The following is a 24155-nucleotide window of genomic DNA, read 5'->3' as shown; positions in this document are numbered from 1 at the left end:
TAATAAATAGCAGTGGTCATGTTTATTTTGTTTTTTGAAATGAGCCATGTCGCCCAGATGTGTAATCAATAATGTTTGGACAGCGATGGAACTCGATGGCACAAAAAATAAACTTGCTGAAGAGAGATTAGAGACAAATCTAATCCTTGTGGCGCTGAAGACGGACCAGGGACAGTCAGACTACAGTGGTTTAGCTTCTGCAGGTGTGACTTTGATCTAAGTGTCAATATTTACAGGTTGGTGTAATAAAGTAGGTTCAACTGCTCCATTCAATACTCTGTCATCCTGTGGACCTCAGCGATATGGCCGCTCCCAGCCAATCAGCAACAAGCCCGCAAAGATCAAAGAGGAGACGAGCCAACCACCTCTGCTCCAAACACCCATCCTGACATGGAGCTCCTCTTCTCTCTATATATTCAGACGTGAACGTCCTCGGATAAAGTTTGTTTCTGTGGAGACACAAGAAGAAGATAGAGACTTTATTATTTGTTTCTAACTGACCGTAAGATTACAGATATTTCGCCCTGGAGCTGTTGGACAGGATGGCTTCAGGCGCTGGTGAGTGCGCAGGGAAGGCCAGCAACTACCGGGTGGACCACCTCCTCAGTGCGGTGGAGAGTGAGCTGCAGGCCGGCAGCGAGAAGGGCGACCCCACGGAGAGGGAGCTGAAGGTGACCCTGGATGAGAACGAGCTTTGGCAGAAATTTAAGGAGCTTACAAATGAAATGATCGTGACAAAGAACGGCAGGTAAGCGCAAGGAAATATTACACCTAGACAAAAATACTAAGCACCACACTTTTAATCTAACGTGTCATTTTTATTTTTTTCACCAAGGCGCATGTTTCCTGTGCTGAAAGTCAACGTGTCTGGGTTGGACCCGAACGCCATGTATTCTTTTTTGCTGGACTTTGTGTCTGCGGACAACCACAGATGGAAATATGTGAACGGGGAGTGGGTCCCCGGAGGGAAGCCGGAACCTCAGACTCCCAGCTGCGTGTACATCCATCCAGACTCTCCAAACTTCGGAGCGCACTGGATGAAAGCTCCGGTCTCATTTAGTAAAGTCAAACTCACCAATAAACTCAATGGAGGAGGTCAGGTGAGGAGACAAGTTGTACTTTTTGGGGGGTTTCTTTTAGACAGTTTTTTATTTCTTTAATAAAATCCAAATGAAAAATATAACACGATAATGTGAAATCACAATGTCTGCGCTAATGCGTTGTTTTTCAGATTATGTTAAATTCCTTACACAAGTACGAGCCACGCATCCACATCGTGCGCGTCGGAGGCCCGAGGAGGATGATCACCAGCCACTCTTTCCCAGAGACACAGTTCATTGCAGTAACAGCATACCAAAACGAAGAGGTTGGTAGTAATATTTAAAATTAATTTTAAATAACACACATATTCAAAAATGCTTACTCTTTAGCAGCGATGTTCATTGTGTGTGCGTAAAATACAGTGCGTAATTTTACGCACGCTTTGGATTTGAATCTTAAGTGATTTGAATGATGCCAAACCCAGTCCTAAAAAACTTTTCTGTTCATTTTGGGGTTTTAGGTAACTGCCCTTAAAATAAAGTACAATCCTTTTGCCAAGGCCTTCTTGGATTCAAAAGAGAGGTAAGACGATGTGAAGTTTTAAATTCCTCAGGAACATTTAATTTATGACTGCAAGATGCAAGAACAAATTTGAGTCCAACAATGTGTCAAATCGAAATTAATTATGTCTTACTATATTTTTGCAGAAGTGATACCAGAGATATCAGAGAAGACACCAATGAAAACCAACAAACAACTTACTCTCAATGTAAGTATACACTATGATTTATCCACAATTTGTCATGCTTTATTACAGACAGGTAATTTAAATAGAGTTCAAATGGCCCCTTTATGTCTGTTCTCTTGTGGAGCCAGTAGGTGGCTGGTTTATTCCTGGCACAGGCTCCTTCTGCCCCCCTGCCAGTCCCCATGGCCAGTTTGGGGGTCCCATCTCCCTTTCGCCCTCCCACGGCTGTGAACGCTACTCCACCCTGAGGAACCATCGCTCTGCCCCGTACACCAGCCCGTATGCCCATCGGACCAACTCGCCCAGTGAGTGCCCTCCTCCACCTTTCACCTTCATGCATTCAGGAATCACACCACTTCCTCCCCGGCTATTAACAAGAAACACAAACAAATGTTACTGAGCGAGGAATGTTGTGCATTCCTCTGGCTTTTGTGTGAGTTGAGCCACAGAGCTGTAAAGGGCTGGGCTTCAGAAGAGGAATGTACGTGCAGAAGATTCATACCTTTCACTGTCATAGCTACTGATATCAAAGATACAAATCTGAGAAACAACTGGTGTAGTGATACAGGGTTTGTTTTCTGACAGACACATTTGAAACAACCAGAGACGTACGCCTCCGTAACCCCAATGCTTCTGTTGCAGCTGGTTACTCCGATAACTCATCAGCTTGTCTCTCCATGCTCTCGAGCCATGATAACTGGTCCAGTCTGCAGATGCCAACACACTCCAGCATGATGCCCATGGCCCACAATTCCACCTCTGGTACCAACTCTAGGTTTGTGTTATGTCTCTTTGTTTAGTTTCATTGCATCAAACACAGAAAAGAACAAAATAAGAAAATCTTTATTCCTCAATGGATGCAGTTACCATCTCTTCACTGATGTTGCTGTTTTCAACTTGTTTTACGCACCTAAAAAAAATATTCCTGGAATAGATGAGTGAGATGTTTTTCTGTCCATCTCTCTGCACAGTCAGTACACCAGCTTGTGGTCAGTGAGCAACTCACCCCTGACTCCCGTGTCCCAGAATGGAGGCTTAAACAACGGCCTGAGCTCCCAGTTCCTGCGAGGGTCCAGCAACCACTACCCCGGCCTGGCTCACTCAGTCACAGTGCCATCCTCTGGCTCTCCCATGTATGACAGCGGCACAGCCACGGATGTGCACGACACAGCTCAGTACGACACCTCTCCACATGCACGAATACCTTCATCCTGGACCCCTGTCACACCTCCGACCCTTTGATTTTCCATCAGATGAATATGTTCAGCACAGCAGCGAAAAGTATATTTTAATATTTGTGACCAAAAACCATTTTAACCTGCTTATATTAAGCATAAATCCACAATATTCACAGAATTAAGCAACAAAACACATACAGCTGAAAATGTAAACATTGTTTATAGTGTAAATAGAATGAAGCTTTTTGTGCTTCCATGACCCTGTTTGAGATCTTATGTTCCAGTTTATTTAAAAAATGAAATCAGAAAAGCAAATGTAAATACTCTGCTACACAGATGATTCTCTATTTTCCATGTCATTAAAAACAACATGTCAAGGTCTCTCATTTGGCTGATTTAAGACCATGTGCTTCACTTCGTGTCGCTCATTTCTCACTACTTTGTTCTAAAAAAGATCCACTTAAAAATCTCTTTGTCTCTCTTTATAAAATATAATTACAAAATGCACTTAAAAACATTAAATTAATTTTATCTTTAATTTAAAACAGATATTACAGTTTTGTAAAGAGTAAGAATCAGTGATGTTATCTATGGAGTCAGAGTGTCTGCTAACTCCTCATCCTGCTGCTTACTGTTTGAGCAGTAGAAAGGGGGAGTTTTGCACACATGGGTGAGGAATTACATCTGTGTACATCTGGGGGAGGGGGGTCAACTTTAAACAGTTAACTTTAACCCTCTCACCCTGTTCCCATTCACATGTCCCTGACGTGAGGGCTGTTTTCTCCTGGGGGACACACATGATCAGCGCTCGTGTCAGGGATCTTGTGATAGTTTCACTTGTGTTTACTCAGAGAGATAACATCTCATGTCACACTCACTTTGAGTCCCCTCCATTAAACCATCTATTCCAGACATAATTTGCATATCTGAAAGGTGGTGATCTTCAATAAAATTTTAAAATAATGTTAATAAAATATGACTTAAAGCCTTAGCTCATGGATAAATAAGATTTATACTGTATAAAAACTGCTTAAATTACAGCAGTCTGTTCTATCTCTTAAGTATGTGCAGAGCTTTTCAGCCCCATCCTGTCATAGTGCAAGCCAAGACATGTATTTTGTCCAATTGGTGAGAAAAATGTACTAAGTCATGTCAGGGCAGGCATGACATTAAATTGATCTCAGGACACACACTGGTGTGTTTAGAAAAATGACTCATGACAATATGATTTAACATTCGGTTCTTATTATAAAGTTGTAATTTGTTATAGTTTATAGCCATCATCAATTGTCTTCTTCCCTCTGTATAGCCCTCAGATGGAAGTTTAACCAATGACATCTCCTTTAACTTCCAGCTCCACAGGAAAGAAAATCTGATGTTTGCCCTTTGTGAAATGATGACATTTGCATCTTTTTAGTTTGCATTTGAATTTCCATCTGTCTGCATGCACAGTAAGTGAAACTTTCTATAGCACAATAATGTTACTGATAGAGAAAAGTCAATATATGCAGAGCTTATGCTTTTTGAATATTAACCCATGGTGTGAAACAAAGGGCAGAGCTGAGGAAGTGTACAGAAAGACATTATGTGGCTGAAGTGAAGCGAGGCCGGTCGACTGCACAAGAGGGGCCCATTCAGACAAGAAAGATCAAGGTCGGTGTATGAGGACATCATGACCTCCTCCTTATACAAGCAGCCACCACAGACTGACAGGAAGGAACAGACATCTAATCCGCCAAATCGAATACACAACTGACTGATTCTCTCGCTCATGTCTCGGAGCATCTCACTGCCATGCCGGCCCAGTGGATGAAATGATCTTGGGCTTGCAGCAAATGGATTTTTTTTTATACTGTTTGTGCAAAGACATATTTAAATTGAGGATTAAAACATATCAAATACATCAACACAGAGCAGGTGGATGATAGCACCAAATAAGAAGAAGTATTCTTGTGCAGGCTGAAGTCCATAAACATTTAGATTTAAATAAATACATATATTTATACTTAATTGTGTAGGCTTGTGCCGGTGGCTTTATGCATATGACAAATATTAGAAAAGCAAAGAGCAGCATCACATTGTGGAATGATATACAGTCAGTACTTGTGATGCTCTAAAAGCAATTATATGCCTCCTGGTTTTTTTTCCTATTATAATAAATAATATTCTAAAAGCAAGAAAAGATAATGGGACATCTAACGCTAAAAAGCCACGAAGGCAGCGTATTTCTCTGAGCCTAATAATCCCATTATGATCCCGATGAAAAAAAAAGCTCTCTGTCAAAGCAGGGAGCATTGACGCAAGCATGTCTTGACGTCAGTAGCTGCAGTGAATGAGGGATGGGAGGAGGGAGAGAGGGGAGGGGGGGAAGGGGGAGGGAGGCTTGTTTGCCTTCAGAAAATACCACGAAATACCAGCGTCACTGTAGCTGTGTGCAACATGAGAGCCGCCGCGGATGTGCGCATGAATGAAATAATTATAGCGACGATAATAAAAAAAAATTGGCCCTGACATCCAAGCATCCAAGTGAGACTTTTTCTTTTCCTTTTGGAGTGACAGAAAGTAGAAAGACAGCAGAGGTGCTGCACTGGAAATCCAAACCAAATGTAGTAAATGGAACAGGATCCCCCTGACCCGGGAGTGTTCATAAATAAATCAGCATATGAGAGAATGAAGAGGAGAGAGAGGTGGATGGATGGATGGTTGGAGGAGAGCGATGGATGGAGTCTTATTGGATCAACTGTCAGGAAATTAAATGTGTAAAAGTAGAAGTTTGGATAAAAGTAACAAAGCGTGCAATTTGTCCTTTTGTTGCTCAGTGAAAGGGGCTTTTTTGTTTTCTCTGGTATTCAGAGCTGCAGGGGAAAACTAGCATCAAGCAATTTGTAAGCGCCAGAGTGGTGGCGTCACTGCCTCCTCTACATGTATGGGCTTTACGCGCAACGCCGAGAATCTCCTCTCCTGCTGCATTTATTCACAGCTTATTCTCAAGTTGCTCTGCGCACACAGCACTGGAGTTGAAAGGCAAAGCTGCTTGTTCGAGACTGGCAGCACACAATGAGCGTTTGTTCGTCTCATGTCACTCTGGCACTTGGATCAGGAGGTTTTACGCAAAGAGTATCACAGACAGCCCGAGTTTTTTCTACTCGTCCCTGGACTCCTGGTGTAGTAAGAGAGGAGGCAGTGTCGTGCCACGCTCTGCTCCCCGTACACCACATCTGCAGCGCACTGGTTCCAGTGGGGATCCTCGCCTCCTTCACGGATGATGCCGGACAACATTTTCTACCGGCAACTTAGTGTGCAGCACAAATGTCGCCACATGGACGCACGATTCGGCGCACTCACACCACGTCCTGATGATTATCTCCTTGTACATAGTCTGCTCTTCAAGAGACCCGAGAGTTCCCGTTGTGTCAGCTGTGCGTCATCCATGCCTGATTAGACTTGTAGTCTGACGTCGCCGAGCATCATTCAAGAAAAAAAACTACAAATCTCATTCAACAATGAAATTCTTTCCTCTTTTCTTCCAAATTCCACCCGGAGTGACGAAAAACGAAAAGACGTGGATCAACAAGTTGTCTCCAGTGCGTAATTTCTATTTGAGCAGGCTCCGCGCGTAATCCGCAACGCACGTGATCGACAAATCACTTCAGCTGCAAACATTTCTCATTTGTCTGGAGGAATCAGCCTCAGACTGTCCGCGGAGACACATCTTTGTGTCGGACTGTACGGCGGGAACCAGGAGCGGACCGCGGCTGCAGCTCCATGCCTCGCTGCGCCTCCAGATGCTCGGCTGGCCACCACATGGTAACTTTGCGCACACGGCACGCTGGACAGATGACATGTAGAGAGAGAGAGAGGGGATCTGAATGAATGGGACTGAGATTTACTCGCATTTCTCTTCTCGCCTCCTCCCCACAGACTGTTGTATGTGTTGTGTATCCCGCTGGTTGAAGGTGTCTCACGTTATCGGCAGATATCGATTCAGCGGTGGGTAGATCCATCACTGGAACCGGGAGCAGCAAATGTCGAAGAAACGGAAAAGTCCTGACGACCACGGCTTCGAGGGATCTCTGCCTGCAGGACCCAGCGACCAAGGTAGGACATAAGTGATAAGTGTGAAAGTTGAAGTGCTGGTGTGTGATGGAATCAGGGATTGTTTGAACAAGTCCTGTAACTTCTCAGTCCCCTGCAAAGCGTTTATGAGCAGGAGCCACAGTTTTATTGAAGACCTGATCTATGCTGCTGCTGTATTAAATCCAGGAATCATGTCAGTATTAAACCTGTACAGTGACAACACCAAGCTGCCATGCAATCAACTTTCCACTGAAATAAGTACATTATCCCTCGAAAGCGATCTTGTGTGTTGCTGCGGATTACTTTTTTTTATAATCTCTGCTGGAGTCACATTTGTGTGAGAGCAGGTTTGGCTGCAGGACACACTTTCATTTTCAGCTGCAGGAGGAAGTGTGCTGTGCTTGAATGAAATGTGTGGCACCACGGTCAAAGAATCTGGGTGAACTCAAACATGTCATTGTTCAGGCTAAGAAGGACCTGTTGATTCAGTAACTGTGTAAAGCTGATACTACTTTGACTTTGGTTGTTGTAGTTATATGCTGATGCACTGTGTGACTTCAGAGGGACAGTCACAGTTTCATATACCAAGTTTTCTACATTGTTTCTGCATCAGTTTGTCGTTGTTTTATGTCTCTTTTAAGTTGTTTAATGTCTCTAGTCACTTTATGTCTCCATGTGGTTATTTTGTGTCTCTCTGTGCTTGTTTTGTGTATCTCTGTGCTTGTTTTGTGTCTATGGTTGTATTTTGTCTCTTTGTGGTCATTGCTTTGTGTCTTTCTGGTCATTTTATGTCTCTTTGTTGTTGTTTTATTTCTCTTTTGTAGTTGTTTGCAGTGTCTATGTCATAATTCTGTCTCTGTGTGGTTATTTTGTGTCTCTTTTTTGTAATTCTGTCTCTTTGTAGTGGTTTTGTGTCTCTATGCGGTAAAACAGTTTCTTGGTGGTCGCGCTATTGACTCCAAGAAGTAATAGTCACTTCATACAGAGGTTCAGTTCAGTGTACACAGGTCTGTATTGGATAGGCCTGTTCAGTAATCCTGACTCTGGTATAGAGGGGGTTCAGGAGGGGGGGCTGTGTGGCTGATTGGGTCTTACTGTTTGAGTAGAAGGTTATTTTTTACTCTCCAACATGAAACACTAAATTAGACCAGTAAGTGTAACAAACTGTGTCATTGCAGGTCCAATCTCTTTGACATTGAACTCCCTGGGGGCACGTAGAAGAAAATCCAGTCATGAGGATGATAACAGTGACTTAGTGTAAAATAAATATGTTGCATGAATTTTGGATGTTAAAGAAAAGCAAGTGTAAACAAAATCCATCCTGTTCTAATGGAATGTGTGCTTTGCTTTCCTCAAAGTCCCATGCGTTCTCATGTAACGTACAGCCGTCTCTGACGTATACCCTTTGTTTGCATATTGATGATTTTCGGGCCAAACCGAGTCGCAGCTGGGTTTGGTTTCTTCTGCTGCGTCCCTGGTTGTGTCGCGGAAAATACCTGTTCAGCACGTGCTTTTTTCATTTTTTGAAATTCAAGCATACCTCCTTTTTCAAGAGGCAGCTTTTGAAACAGCTCGATCGGCAACGTGGCTGCTATTATGCTGGCGGACGCATGATAGGAGTTGTAAGTTCAAGGCCAAGAACAACATCACCTTCAAGCAGAGAGTCGTGCTGGCTTGCATGAATAGTGCTGTAGCAATGGAAACGGCTACCGTGAGGGGTGAGACGTGTGGCGTTTCCTCTGCTTCCCATTACTCAAGTTTGGCATCCAGGATCATGATCATGAAGCTGCATTTGTCATTTTCAATTTTCCCCAATTATAAAATTCTGTCAATTATTTACTCTTTTTTTTATATCTATTTTATTAATACTACACTTATCTTACGTCTGAAACTTGCTGGATTTATTTTGTTTTATGCCACGTGATACTTCCACATTTATTTCCTCACTTCTAATATGAAGGCATGCAGCCGGTTATGCTTTTACTTACCCATGTTTTGAGATATCCATCTGGGAGATCTCTGCCTCCACCCACTTTACAATAGAGGTGGAATGGAATTAGTTTGTTGCTCAGATCATTTAACAAAGACATCCTATAAATTCTAATATCACTTCTTAGAAAGAAACAGAACAGTTATCACGAGGACTGTTTCATCTGTAGTATGTATAGTTTCTAGCAATCCACAGTGTTTTAGCTGTGTGAGCTATCCTGAAAAACTCCAGACATTTTGGATTTTTACATTTTTAAAATACTGCGAAAACATCAAACAAAATGTCAGAAATATGACAAACATATGTTTTCAAAAGCTGAACAAATAAAATTGCATTCATCCACTGGATGCACTGTTTATTACAAGTTGGCAGAATGAAGACCTAGAAATAAACTCATAGATACTGTGCTGAACTTACAGCGATGGCTTGTTTGTTTGTGCTGAACATGTGACCTGTTTGCATCTCAATCTTTGGCGCCAAACCTTATTTTGGCCCACACTGTAAATGAGAGTTCCCCTTGGCTAGCGCAGAAGGAGAGCCGGGCACTTCCTTCCCCCCCGACTGTGCCTGGCATATGTGACTACGTAGGGGGTACACACCCACTGAAACCCTCCCACTCAAGATTTGGTCATGCAAGCTTTAATAAAGGCTCAATACACTGTAGTACACAAGCATGTATTGTCAAAGCAAATACAATTTAAAGAAAGTGTATAGAATAATACATAGAAATAATTGTAAGTTTTTTTGCAAACACTAAGGAGTGATTCATGAAGGCACTAGAGAGAATATTCCCTAGTTTTCAAATTTCTTTACAACATGGGGCAGTAGTGCATTATATTCTGTTCATCTGCTTCTGTTTCAGGTTGACACATGTTGACTCAGTCGGTTAAATGCTTTAAATGACACTATCTTCTAATAAAATTGAAGTTAAACAGTTCTGTTTCAGAGTTACTTGCTGTTCCAGACAATAAATCCATGATGCCTGTGTGTATCATGAACAGTATCTAAAAATTAGTGCCATGTCACTATGGTGCTGCCACTGTGACTGCTCCATCCACAGCCCCCCCCCCCCTGAGTGTTCGAGCTTGTATTTTCTCATGGAGATCGTTTTTGCTCGCTCAGAGGCCAGAAGAGGAGGTGTAGAAACAGCGGCATTGAGATTCATATCAGGACCACAAAGGTTTTTTTTGTCCGGACTCTTGGTGCAGCCTGGACCTGTCGATTACAGGGCCACTCCTGGGGCCCTCAGCCGCCCACCAGTCACCACTGCAGCTGGTCAGCAGCCTTCAGCTGTGCAAATGACCTGATCTCTCCCATCACAGTAAGACATTCATGAAATCAAAGACAGAAAGCTTGATGTCCCAATGTGTTGCTAATTAAATTTTTCCAGATTGTTTCTGGTGAAAAAGAAATGAAAGGAAAAAAATATATATTTATAGACATATATATAGATCACTGCGCCTTTTCCCGGCGTATTAATATTGTACCTTTTCTTGACATGTCCCATATACATTGGGGATTTCTTAACTGGGGTTGGGTATCGCTACTGATTTCCATAAACAATTTGATTCTGATTCACAAGGTATAGATTTGATCTCTGATTCAGTTAAGGATATTTCTTTTTACAATACCAGTTCTGCTTGGATATGACAGAAATTCTCAGAGATTTAAAGCTGTTAACTGAACAAGGAATCCTCTAACTCGGTGCATTACATACAAATATTTAAGGTAGGGCTGTCATTACAACACATTTTGTTGGACAATGTTTTGTTCCAGAAATTATTGTGATAAATGAGATTATTGTCATCATTTTAAAACCATTTTATACCACTGGTACGATGATAATATTATAGCATAATCATGCAAGTTCAACCTTTCAAAGAGCAATGAACTTTTAATTCATAAGAATATTCAGTCTGACATTTGAGTAACAATTAAAAACATCAATAAAATAAACCACACACATACAAAACAATAAATAAAATGGACTCTCTGGCTCTGTTAACGAAAAGTGTGCTAAACTAAAGTATTTGCATCTACTCCTCCCAATGTTCACACTCGGGTAGAAACGCCCGATATAACATATTCAATAAGGAAAATGTACTAAAAGGACAGAGCGTGTTATACTGCACACAACTCTCAGTGCACACTGTTAGTAGATCAGCTTGCATGTTTTTTTACAAGTGAAATCAAGTTTGCACACGTTTTTACATGTGCAGACCTTTAGTAGATCAGGCCCCTAGTCTCTAAATATTCATCACTGCGCTTCTGCAAAACAGCTGCTACAGCTCAGGAGTGAGAAACACATCAAAATGATTAGCAATTTATGGATCTTGATGAAAATAATTAGGTTTATTAAAAGAACTGATATTTATGACTTGTGTTATGTTATTTGGTGCAGATCCAAATAAAATTCCGGATCTAGTGAATTTAAATGTTGTTTCATTAGGGGTTTGTTGGGCCTTGGCGGAGGGCCTTCAGCGCAAATAGTTGCCATGTCTCCTCCCATCTGACAACAATGATGGTGCTACCACCTCATTAACAATACGCCAAGAAGAACAGTACAAAGTGGCCTCATCTCCCAGGAACAAAAAGACAAACTGTTCCTGAGACAGGAGCTCAGAGCCGTCATGGTCATCAGAGTTTGAGTTTAATTTTTTATTTTGATGTGAGACTGCTGAGAGAACAGTTTCAGATCTTGTGGATTGATTTGTCCTCATAGATTAAACTAAGGAGCCACTCAGCATCACACGCTGGCACAGTGTTCCAGTTCACAGGGCCATTTGCCATTCTCATGACGCCAGAGTCACACACACACACACACACACACACACACACACACAAACACACACACACACACACTCACATCATCCATATTCTGCTCAAGCCTACAGTCTATGGCTCAAACACAATTTTGTGCAGAAACTCTGAGCTGCAGACTGTTTGGAATAAACTCACCTTGTACTAGAACACCACTTAGCGGTCTGAATGAGTATTACAGGTCACAGTAGTTCACGCAAAGAGATGTACCAGATACAAATCCAAAATGTCTTCACATAATTATATATTGTTAAAAAAATTCATATTTAAATGTAACGTTGACCTTCGATCTCTCTGCTCTGTTTCACACGAGGTTTTCCCTCAGTGTATCCAGACACGCAAAAAAGCCAATGGACACTAGGTGGGGCTAAAGTATAAAGATGAAATGCAGGGAGAGGCATCAGAGAAATTCTGGAGCTGACAACCACTTAGTCTGAATTTCTTTTTTTTAATTATCATTATTATTTGCAGACTTGGAAATAGCAGCTGAATGTTCCACAGATGTATAGTTTTGGATCATCCTCTTATTTCAAAAGACATTTCATTGTCTTTTTCCTCTAGGAATTAGGAGAAGGTAGAAAAAGAGAAAATAATTCCATTTGGTTGAAGTGAAATTATTGTTGTTACATTACACAGGTTATTAATGTCACAGTCTCAGTGTGTGTCTCAATTATGTGTCTTGGAACATCGAGCATCAATTGTGTAAGTAAGGGACATGGCTGTGTGTGTGTGTGTGTGTGTGTGTGTGTGTGTGTGTGTGTGTGTGTGTGTGAGTATGTTTCCCTCATGAATGGATTGTGTCCATGTGTTATCAGTAAACAGGCAGACCTGACACCTGGCTGCTTCACCTTCTTGGCCTGTTCTGAGAGATTGACAGGCCCCGTACGTCAGCTCCATTATTTCCCACCTATGATTCATGGTGACTTTGTTTGGCTTCTGATGAGGGCTGCAGGCGCCCGACTACACCCACCCTCCAACCCCCGGCCACTCCCCAAATTCTTTGAGCTCAATATGGAGCTTGATCTCTCTTTCTCTCTCTTTTCCTTATTGAGTAATAAATTAGTTTATTCCAAATCATTCAAGCCTCATTGGTTAATTGAAATGAGCAACATAAAAAGTTAAAAAAAAGAGTATATATATTTAAGCATCAAACTTTGTATTATATTTTATATATACATATTTATTTGTTCCATTTGGATATTGGTACAATTATTTAATTGCACTGGAATATACTTATATTGTTGAAATATAATTGACATTAAATATTCAATGAATAAGCATCAAATATAAATCAACTGTACTGTTGTGCTCCAGTTAATGTGTCCACATGTGATGCTTGCACAAGGAGCAGAGTCTCACTGTACACACACTGTGCAGCGTCACAAGAAGCACACTCCGTGTGAAATCACTAAGTGCTGATGATTGTTCGCTGCTTAAAAGGCCTCTGTTTGAATAGGACTCTGTGTGCACGCCAGCTCAGACATCAGCACACGTGTGCTTAACAGGCAGAGCGCTCGCACTGAAGAAGGGTGTTCACCTTTTTGTAAAGCCAGTAGTAACTCATCATTGTTGTGTGTGTGTGTGTGTGTGTGTGTGTGTGTGAGAGAGAGAGAGAGTTTGTGTGTGAGGTGGAGAGCAGAGTGATGGTTTGATGGGGAGCTGATGAGGTCATGGCTCGTGTCTCCTGCTTGCGTCATCACCTGAACGATGTGACCTCCTCCAGCAGGGCTTTTTTGTAGCAGCGTCAGAAGCACAAAAGAAAATGGGAAAAAAATGGATATAAATCATGTTTGACCACATTTTGAGAAACATCATCACACTGGTAGACCAGTGAGGGAAAGTTAAACGTACCTGATGAAAAAAACATGCAGAAACAATAGAATTTATATTTAGTGTATGTGTGTGTGTGTGTGTGTGTCTGTGTTTTATACATGTGTGTTAAACACATGATGCCTTCATGTGCACATCTGAAGACACAAGTCTGACCTCCTGCCTCGCCTGCAGTTTTTTACAAGATTGCACAGTGAAGCGTTTTACATGGACACGTGACGTCAGCAGAGCAAATAAGCACTGTTAGTTTTCTTTTTTTTCTCATCCCCCACCTCCCAACAGACCTCTGACCACATGCTCATCATCGTTATCATCCTCTAGAAATACGGATGTGATAATCTGGGTCAGAAGTGGTGCCAACAGAAACACTGCCCGTTAATCTAAATAACCAGGATTTGCATGTGTGAGAGCTGCTTGTGTGTGTGTGTGTGTGTGTGTGTGTGTGTGTGTGTGTGTGTGTGTGTGTGTGTGTGTGTGTGTGTGTGTGTGTGTGTGTGTGTGTGTGTGTGTGTGTGTGTGTGAATTAATTTCTACATTTAAGAATGAAATAATGGTTTTTATTTGTCAGCTTTTTTTTTAAATTATCAAATACTAAAGCAAAGCTAAATATATATTCAAGGGGGAATCCATAATCAATCACTTAACATTTAAATACCTTTCAGAGCTAATCCTCAGACATACTATTTAATGTTCTAATAATGATAGATAAAATGCATAATATAATTCATCTGTGGTTGCTTTATTTGCCATCAATCCTCTGATACTGACAGAAGAAAGCCATTTAACCATGAGGCTACATGCTAGATTTATTTAGATACGTTTACGTTGGACGGCTTGCGTTTTATAAGGTGCAAAGAATAATGTATAGAAATAACTTCTGCTAGTTTTCAGTTATTTTCAGCTCTTTTCCCGAAATATGAATGCAAAATTAAATATTTGTTGTACTTGAGGTGATATAAAATACATGTAATTTGTCATTGAATGCTGTGGTATGGTATATTTGTGTGATGCACATAAATTACATTTTACCGTGTGTGTGTGTGTGTGTGTGTGTGTGTGCGCGCGTGTGTGCGTGCGTTCGTGTGTGTGCGTGCGTGCGTGTGTGTGCGTGCGTGTGAGACACAAACACTCAGGCAGGCATAATTTGTGCCAGCTCTGTGACGTAGAGGACATGAGGCCCAGGCGGGTGCTGTGAGTGGCAGTAACAGCATCTCCTGCTTCAGCCTGCCCCGTCTCTGACTTCATTGGCTCCAGCTCTGACGCAGATACACCCACCACCCCCTCCCCACCCCTGTAGACTTCTTTCATCACGTTTTTTTCCACCTATTTAAATGTGGGTTTTTTTATTCATGCGCTTTCTGCGGTTCCCTCCACTGCAGCGCTCCGCACAGCTCCACGTCACATATTTGCACCCCCTGTCCATTGTGTGCTCGCTGGACGTGCTTTCTCTGTTTTCTCTTGTGCACTGATAAGAACCTTATCAGCATTTCTTTCATTTAATTTGCGTAATATAATCCCAGTTAATCTTCTATCCTTTTGAATTTATTCGTGCACTTGAGGTCTGAATCACAGTGAGCCCCAGTGAAAAGCATTAGATTTGTTATTTGTCCACATTAAAGAGCCAATGTGTAAGAATTGGCCAACAGCTTACTACCAGAAAGTTGGAGTGTCGCCCCCTGCCACAAGACACAAGGAAATGCACACATTGCTGTTTTGACGTTATGTCAGAGACGTCTATGTATTGTGTTGCATAACTTCTACCATAATAACTTAGTGCTAATCAACTCCATCCTGTCTCGTAACAGCCCTCAAGCTCAACTGTCGTGGAAAGTCCCAGCCAAAATGTAAATATGGGCCCTGCATGGTTTTGTCTTAGGCTACATGGGCACCAAGTGGGTATCAGCCTAAAATGGGTACTTTGTTTGGTGCCCACTTGACTCTAGCAGATAGGATCCACATTGGTGAACCCAGTTGGGCTCCCTATGTGGGTCCCAGCAGGATCTCTCGTAGGAAATCTGTGCATGAGGTCAGAATGGGCGATATGTAAATGGGACTCATTTGGGTTTACTACATGGGTTAGACATGTACAAACACAATCCCATATAGACTGGTGGGTCCAAGGTAGTACATAAAAAGGTAGGTCCCACATTGGCCAACCCAAGTAGTTGGGTCGCTAATGGAAATAATTGGATAGGTTGAGAATGGGCAGCACCAATGGGGTCCATATGGGTTTACCAAATGGGTTAGACGTGCATACACAGTTAATCCATATAAGCTGGTTATGTAGGTCCAAGCTGATAAACAAATACGTACGATCTTCTGCTTGGTGGGCGTCATTACAAATCTATGTTGCTCATATTGGAATGTTTTTATTTCCACGGGTGCTACAGTTTGCCCTGACCTCCATGTAGCAGAGATAAATGGTGAATGATATGATGAAACTTTTCCTCCTTCCTCCTTCTCTTTGCCAAGGATGTGCAATATAGTAATTAGTAGCACATGTCTAGTTTTGTCAGGAAATATTTGTAAATGATAAATAATTATTAATCAACAAGTAGGGGTTGCATTAACCTGTTAGTCAGTCCAGTCATCCTGCATGTTGAAATTTCATACTACCTTGTTCTGAAACTCTCACAACCACACAGCTACTTGTGATGCTCCCGTTTGTGCTGGGCAGAGAGATTGCAACACAGCTTTTACGGTGGATGTGCAAAGGTCTGCTGCAAAGAAGTCTGCAAATGGGAGCAAGGTTGTTGTATGTCTGAGATAACTGCAGATGAAGCAGAGCAGGCAGCACAAGCCCATATGATATAATACACCATAATGGAAAGAACAGGTTTGTGTTTCATTAATCAGCTACAACTCAAAGTTTGGACCCTCAGCCTCCTCGGGTTACTTGAGCATTTTCCTGTTACTGTCATTGAGTCCATAAAAGGCAAGTTTCAGATCAACATGTTTCCTGTTGACAAGCCTCTAATACTACAGTCAGTTGTTAGCTGAGGAGTTTTATTAATGGACGCTCGTCCTCCAGGACGCAACATGTAATCCCTGCTGTGTAATCTACACAGTACTTTCACTGACTATGCTGAGAAAAAGTCTGTAGTTTATGGTTCCAATGCACTGGACTCTAAGTTCCCTGGGTTCTCCAGGAACCAGGCACGTCAGCTTATGTGGGAACTGGGCAGGCCACAAACTGCAGGGTTATGACAACATATCCACAGAGGATTAGATGAATATTTGGATGAGAAGGCGTTTCTAAGATTGTCCTCATAGTTCACCTGCATTTGGACAGAGCACAATGGATTGTGTTGGTTATACCATTAAAAAGAGAGAATAGAGCATCACCTGTTAATTGCTGAATGTGTACATTTTGATCTCACTAGGAACAAGACTTCATATTCAACTTTATTGCTTTATTAAGTAAGGAAACTATCAACATTTCAGGTTCCTTCCAACAAGTGTTCCAGACTAGACAGCCATAATGCTTAGACTTTGAGTCAAGTGAAGGCCAACATCTACTTTCTTTCCTCAAACCCATCACTGATGATGAACCCCTCTGAAATGCATTAACAGTTATGGTGGACCCAGATCAGACCTTTGACACTTTCTTAAAGGACTCAGATGTACTTGCACTTGTCCTGGACTAGATATGAAGATGGTCATGAGTCTAATAATCCAACACCCTCTGGATGGGCATCACACTGATTCACAATTGACGATGCACTAAGACGTGCTGCTGGAGATAAATTTTAGCAGACATGTAATCTTGAGCCTTAAAATCCCTCTATTCAAGCTTCTTGTATTTTCCCTTTTTGTCATTTTATGTGGGAAACAACATGCAACAAAGGAGCAATAAAGCTAGCAAGCTACAAGCTAATGATGAGATCTGTAAAACATTGTCAGCAGACATATAGTGAGCACCGAGATCTGAAATCTATAAATAAGTGTTGTGAGACTCAAGTTCAAATTAGACAATCATTATTTATTCACAGCTAAGACGATGCAACACACACTGTATTTGGCTACGGACAAACTAACATAATATGCCACTGTCAGAAAAGGAGAGAGGAGGAGAATGAGAGAGAACAATGAGATTAATGGCTTCGGTGTCCTAATGATGTCTTAGAAGAAGAGGAGAAAGAAAAAAAACAGAAAGAGGTTGAGAACATTGGGCGATAAACAAAGATGTCATATTTCCTCCTGGGAGCGAGAGGATGTCTGAGCGAGCAACAAACCTTTCCTCTGGGTACGTCTAATATACTGTGGTCTGACAACAGTTATTCAAAATGGCAATTACTAAGACGACAGAGGGCAGGTAATGATGTGCTGTGATTTGTATTTCCATTAACCTAAATTATGCACCTATCTTACATTCCTCCTAATGGATCGCAGTGCAGTGACGTCCATTGACGTCACATTTAAGATGATTCCCATTGCAGTCGCATGCAAATTTGTTCATGCCAGGCTATGTGTAAATGTGGAGCTCCTTCTTTTTTAAGAGTTGCATTTTCCAACAAAATAGGAGTAAACACAGGCAGTGATACGCTCGCTGGTTGTTGAACTAGTTGCGAGCCAAGCTGTGAAGATGTGCATAACTCCCTCAGCCCCCCAGGGACCCTGTATTTTCATGGGCCTGCCTCTGACGTCAATGCTCCGGCTGTCCTGTGGATTGTCAGAACAGACTATTCAGTTGGGGGAGGGGACTGAAAGTCTCTGTGGTGTGTGTCTGCTGCATGTGATGTGAATGTGTGTGTCCGTGTGTGTGCGTGTGCGTGTGTTCGTGCCTACATAGATGTAAGTATGCTCCTGTGTCCTGTTTGAAGTGGGCTTGCATGTGATCTGTAAACGTTCACTTACATCTGGGCATGTGTGTGTGTGTGTGTGTGTGCAGTTTGCAAAAACCTCGTACAGTGCCTTGAATGAGAAATGTGCTTAAGTGGATGAGGTCTGTAATGTGGGGGTAGGGGGTAAAGCTGTGTGTGTGTGCGTGTGTGAACGGGTGCACACACGTCTGAAGATGTGCAGCTCTTACGTCAGGAGACAGAGGCCGCAGTCATCAGGAGGAGGTTTGCTAAAAACAGCCGAGAGGGGAGAACAGTTAAGCATGGCTGTCGACCACCTCGCTCCTCAGTCAGCTGTTGATCCCCCGGCGAACAATAGCAAAGCTGGACTTTTCGATCAACAGCCATAGGAGCCCGCTGCATGTGACACAGATTCCATATAAAGACAGAGGACATTTCAGCTTCTTACATCACCTTTTTGATTTCCATAAATGTCCCTGTAACACACATATTCATTCACAGATGGATATGGGATTTGGTGGCAGGATAATGGTGACGGAGAAAAGAATGCACCCTGCCGGCCCAAACTGATACAGATCAACTTGAGAGAACCCTGTCGGACATTTTGAGGGTTTTTTGGGGTCTTGTGGTGCTTATAGTTCATTTATTCCAACTGCGTCCGAACTGATAAAAATATACTGTGACGCACAGAAGCCACAATATCCATCTGTTGACCTGTCTGTGTGCCGTTGAGCAACCATTTCCATATTAACCTCAGCACAGCTCAATAAACAAGGACAAGTATGTTTTAAGTAGTAGGTACTGTAAGTACAAATTTGAGGTATATCAACTACTTTATGCTTATATTTCATTTTACCTAAATCTATTGGAGAGCCATAGTTAATAATGAACTTGGAAATTAAGGTTTCTACATAGAAAATACAAGCTGAATTTATAAAATACAATGTTTTCTTAGAAATTATAATCCAGTGGTTAATGAAATTAGGCCTACAATGTTTCCAGCTTCACAAATACATTTTTTTTAATTAAAATTAATAATTTGGGGGATGGCTTGAAGAGAACGATCATTTTAATGATTCTAAGTAATGATCAACAAATTCAGCTTTAAAGAAAATAATCTTTAGCTGCAAAATGGTCAAATGCTGCTTTATCTCATGCAACAGCAACAGTAAAATGCTGCTTGTGCATTGGTGCATCAGTAACAATAAAAAGCTAATATGTACATTTCAGTCACAACATGGTATTTCCACTTTAACTTCAATAAAAAAAAAAAAAATATCTTCCTTACTGCCCAGGACAAATTATTTATCAGTGTTTAAATATCAGGAGCACCAGAATGAATTGTGCTAATATCAATGGAGAAGCTGCATCACTCTATTAAATATAAATAGTCAGAGTTACTACAGTTCTAGATTAAAAGTACTTGTGAACTTATTTAAAACAATCCTACAATATCAGGGGTCAGAGGAAGATTTAGTAAAGAACTTTAGTTTTTAAACCAGCGCAGCAGTGTGTCCTTAACAAAATGCAGCTTGTTTAAAATAGCACAGGAAACGTCTGACAGCTCGAGATTTGCTGGGATCATTCTGTTGCTTTTGTATCTTTCCTCAACCATTAGTCTGAGGGATGTCTCATATCCAGTCTATACACGTTGAAACAGTACTCATACAGTGGTTAACAAATAAAAATTACAATTATATTGTCCTATATTACATCTCATGCATGTTTTCAATTTGTCGATCAGAGCTTTGTCTTTAACCACATGGACTCATTCAAATATATATGTTGATTTAATTCGACAGGTCAAGCTGGCTGCTCACTTCACGTTGTGTGATTATTATGGGATAGTTCTTCCTCTCTGCAGAGCCACGGTTCAGTTGGGTTCACCGAGGGGTTACAGACAGAGTTGTGGCACTCCTTGTGATCCACCACACTTCCCTCTAAGTTCTTCATCCATAACCGTCTCACATAAGCTGATCAAGTTCCAGTCACGAACTTTACTGGAAATTTTTCAGTGTTTGCTTTCTTTATAAATACAAACAGGGAGGAAGCACAGAGGTGAGCTCGGTGATCCACTCAGAGCTTCTTGTGTCTGTTGGTGTTTTTACAACCTTAATTTATCATCATTAGTTTCATGATTTAGAATAAAAGCTTGTTAATGCTCAAAGTATTGATGCCATGGAGATCAGATTAAAATGGTATCTAAAGGATTTGTTTTTCTCCAAAAGTGAAAGGCTGACAGTGGGATGCATGTTAACTTCACCTAAATGGCTGAATCTGCATGTTTTTATTGATATACTCTCAAAAAGGCAGCATCACACATGAAATCAGCTGCTTGATGTGTTTCCTTAAGGTTGCATGTTGCTTCTACATATAAGGGCTTTTACAATGTGTCAGGAAGAATCCATTATGTTACATACATGACCTCTGAATAGACCAGCTGCTCGAGAGTGCAGGAATGCCAAAGATTGATAGCGCACATGCTGACGTCACACACAACCGCTCCCACACCTCTCTCTCTCTCATTCTTTTGATATGATCAGCATGTAATGCTGCAGCCGTGTGTGTGTGTGTGTGTGTGTGTGTGTGTGTGTGTGTGTGTGTGCACAGTTGATGGCGTATCATGTTGCAGACTCAGGGCTGTTCAGGTGCTCTCTGTGATTGTTGATACCACACATCCACGACGTGAAACCAGGCAGCTCACTACATTTGGGATCCTTACTTTAACTATTCTCACAGAGAGAAAGGCAGATTGCTTATTTAAATTGTGACGATTTACACACATACATGTTGTCTTTATGGAAACTGCTGTAAATGTGGCAGTGGGTTGATGCATTCCTTGCATCAGACCTATTATTATTATCATGATTATTATGAATATAATTATTATAACTCAGCTCCTCTGTTGTTGGGAGAGCATATATTGTAAATATTTCAGTCTCACTGTAGCTGTATAGATCTGCAGAGTTTTAGGCCTGAGCTGAAGTATACACTTGATTTATTCGATGTGATACAATTACAATTATAATTTATGTAAATGTTGAATTCAATTCTGTTTAGATCAGGAGCTGAAATAACTCTTAAATCTTCTTGTGTGAAATCACAAGCTGGATAAGACACTGGTAGACTTTGGTTTCTTCAGTATCAGTCTCTCTTTTCTTCCAATTCCCTCATTCTGCTCGGGTTCGAATCTGGCACCCCAAGACCAGGGAGTAAACCAGTGCCTTGCCAAGTGGCACATCAGTGAGGCACCAAGATGCTTAAACCCAGGTTCTTAAAAACAGTGTAACGTTCATTTCTCAGCATTTACAAGACCACATTTCGTTGCTGTGTCCGTCTCCTCCCTGACGGGTGAGTGGTGGGTCAGGAAACAGCAGCGCAGGAGGCTCGGCCCCTTTTACGCAGACACATTGAGGAACAGGAACAGCAGCTCCAGCGTCAGGAGGAGTTCGTTGACCAGACACGTCAATTGCTGCAAAACACAGGAAACACCAACAATTTACCCTTCAGAATAAAGTTTAGTAAATACATTTTATAGTAGAAAAAACTTTACTGGCTGTATCATATATCACATTGATAGTAATTATGAGCAGTTTATTTTATTTGAAAATAACACATGATTTAAGCACTCTGTTATTGTAGTTAGTGGTGGCTGTGTCCCAGGAGATTTAGTGGGTTGTCCACTCACCAGAAGGCCGGTGGTTTGATTCCTGGCTCCTCCAGTCTTCATTCTAAAATGTCCTTGGGCAAGATACTGACCCAAAATTTCTCCAGATGGCTGTGCCGACAGTTTGCATGGTGTGATAGGAAAAAGGGCGGCATATAGAATTGTTTTTGTGAATGTGACTTTAAATGAAACTCGAGCTCTCAATAATATTGGAAAACATCTTTTTAAATACAATTATCCATTTGTTGCAATATAATATCAGCACATGCAGGTGAGACATAGGAAAGCAGACTAAACAGCTTTTACAACATATTGTTTAATCTACTTACTTATCAAACAAATATTTCAATTACAGTATTTCTTACAAGGCTCCTTGCACAGCACTCTGGCTGTGGGGGGGCTTTTATTATGAGAATCTGAAGGGAAGTCGTGACTTGCTCTTGTGGCTGACTTGACGTTGGCGCGCTCTTGGCTCTCTTTCTCTCTCTCTCTCTCTCTCTCTCTCTCTCTCTCCGCGTGTGTGTGTGTGTGTGTGTGTGTGTGTGTGTGTGTGTGTGTGTGTGTGTGTGTGTGTGTGTGTGTGTGTGTGTGTGTGCGTGTGTGTGTGTGTGCGTGCGTGCGTGTGTATGTGTGTGCACGTGTGTGTGTGTGTGTTTACACTCCCATCGCTTCGTGTCTATGCAGCGTCGCCTCCGCTCCTCCAGTCTGCTGCTGAACATCCAGCACAGCGGAGCAAGCGCGCCGAGGAGGCGGACCGACTGCAGCTACACCTCGGCCAGCGGTGCTGGGTCATAGCGGTGGCGGAGGGGGGGCGGTGGTGGTGGTTGGGGCCGCACACTGCTCTTCTTGCCCTTCCTGAACCGTGAGCACCGAGGACACCACCATCACCTCGACGCGTCCTGGAATAGTTTTGCTTTTTTGTTTTTTATTTTATTTTGATTTTTTCGCCCAGACGCACAGAGTTGCTGCTGCAGAGGCGCACTTTTATCCCAGGCTCCTCTCCCCCTTTGCGCTCACAATCCGACATGGAAGATGGTCCGTCTTCAACAAGCTGTTTCAGAAGGTTAACGGACTGTTTCCTGGGTGCAAGTAGGTATTTTTTGTAAAGCAGTCTAGTTGAATTTTACGCAGAAATACGGCGCGTAATGACTTTAAGTAACAGGGGAGTTAATGGCAGAAACATGGACCCATTTTTGGGGGATGCATTATTCCTGCTGGTCCTGCAGGCGGACGATATTTGTCTGCTCAACTTTATGAATGACCGATTTAGAGCTGATTTAGATGGGTGGGGACTTCATGGGAAGGGGACTCAGCAGGACTGCAGTTGCTCAAATGTAGCCTCTATCTGTGTGTGTGTGTGTGTGTGTGTGTGTGTGTGTGTGTGTGTGTGTGTGTATGTTTCACTTTTTGGGGTTTAGAAAACATGTAGGAGAGAATATGTGGTTGACGTCTCGGTTGTGAGTTTGTCTCTGAGGGGACAGTCGGCAGACATGTCATCAGAAAGCCAAGCACAGTCATGAACAGGAGTGGAGGATAAAGTGTAAAACTGAAATCTTGAAGAGACACAAGTCTTTTATTATTCTTATAGAAATTATATTATTATAATTTTATATTAACTCCTGTAACTAATCATGTTCATACTCCTCTCAATTTCTTATAACTAGTTTTAGCACAGTATTTAAATACACATCTGAGGCATCGTCACAATAAAACCTAATTTATTTTAGAAAAAAAATACTTCAATGATACATTGATGCAACCACACTCAAAATGATAATTATCCACTATATTCCCCTAAACAAATACCTGTATTTTTCTGGCACGTCTGGTGAATTTACAGTTCACGTTGCATATTTTATATGATCTTATATCTTTTTAATTTACTCTGTGTCTGTGCTGCACATGAATAATTCTGTCAGTGGCTTCCGTTGTTTCAGTGCCACCTCAGGTGACCTTTCGGCCTGCGATGCTGAATGATGCCAAAGTACGTGCATAGCAATAA

At 41.8% G+C, this 24155-nt stretch overlaps 2 protein-coding genes across 4 annotated transcripts in view; both read left to right on the top strand.

Annotated features, from left to right (window-relative positions):
* The first annotated feature begins 3 nt into the window (after positions 1–3).
* On the top strand, positions 4–5481 carry tbxtb (T-box transcription factor Tb). Its single transcript, XM_020090106.2, has 8 exons — positions 4–748; positions 836–1100; positions 1232–1366; positions 1562–1623; positions 1749–1810; positions 1918–2094; positions 2432–2564; positions 2761–5481. The coding sequence occupies exons 1-8, from the start codon at positions 543–545 to the stop codon at positions 3029–3031; spliced, it is 1311 nt and encodes a 436-aa protein (XP_019945665.1). The 5' UTR covers positions 4–542; the 3' UTR covers positions 3032–5481.
* A 1164-nt stretch (positions 5482–6645) lies between these two features.
* Positions 6646–24155, top strand: part of pde10a (phosphodiesterase 10A) — a 54754-nt gene continuing 37244 nt past the window's right edge. The window contains exons 1-2 of one of the 3 annotated variants that reach the window (XM_069539077.1): positions 6646–6774; positions 6889–7065. In XM_069539077.1, coding sequence (XP_069395178.1) covers positions 6993–7065 — 73 coding nt within the window. In that variant the 5' untranslated portion in view covers positions 6646–6774; positions 6889–6992. Of the gene's footprint in view, positions 6775–6888; positions 7066–22753; positions 23243–24155 lie in introns of those variants that run through there. The other 2 variants (XM_069539078.1, XM_069539080.1) reach the window with 2 other exon arrangements.

This window comes from Paralichthys olivaceus, chromosome 14, assembly GCF_024713975.1.
Source record: "Paralichthys olivaceus isolate ysfri-2021 chromosome 14, ASM2471397v2, whole genome shotgun sequence".
In the NCBI taxonomy this organism is placed as follows: domain Eukaryota; kingdom Metazoa; phylum Chordata; class Actinopteri; order Pleuronectiformes; family Paralichthyidae; genus Paralichthys; species Paralichthys olivaceus.
This window is presented reverse-complemented; position numbering and strand designations above follow the sequence as displayed.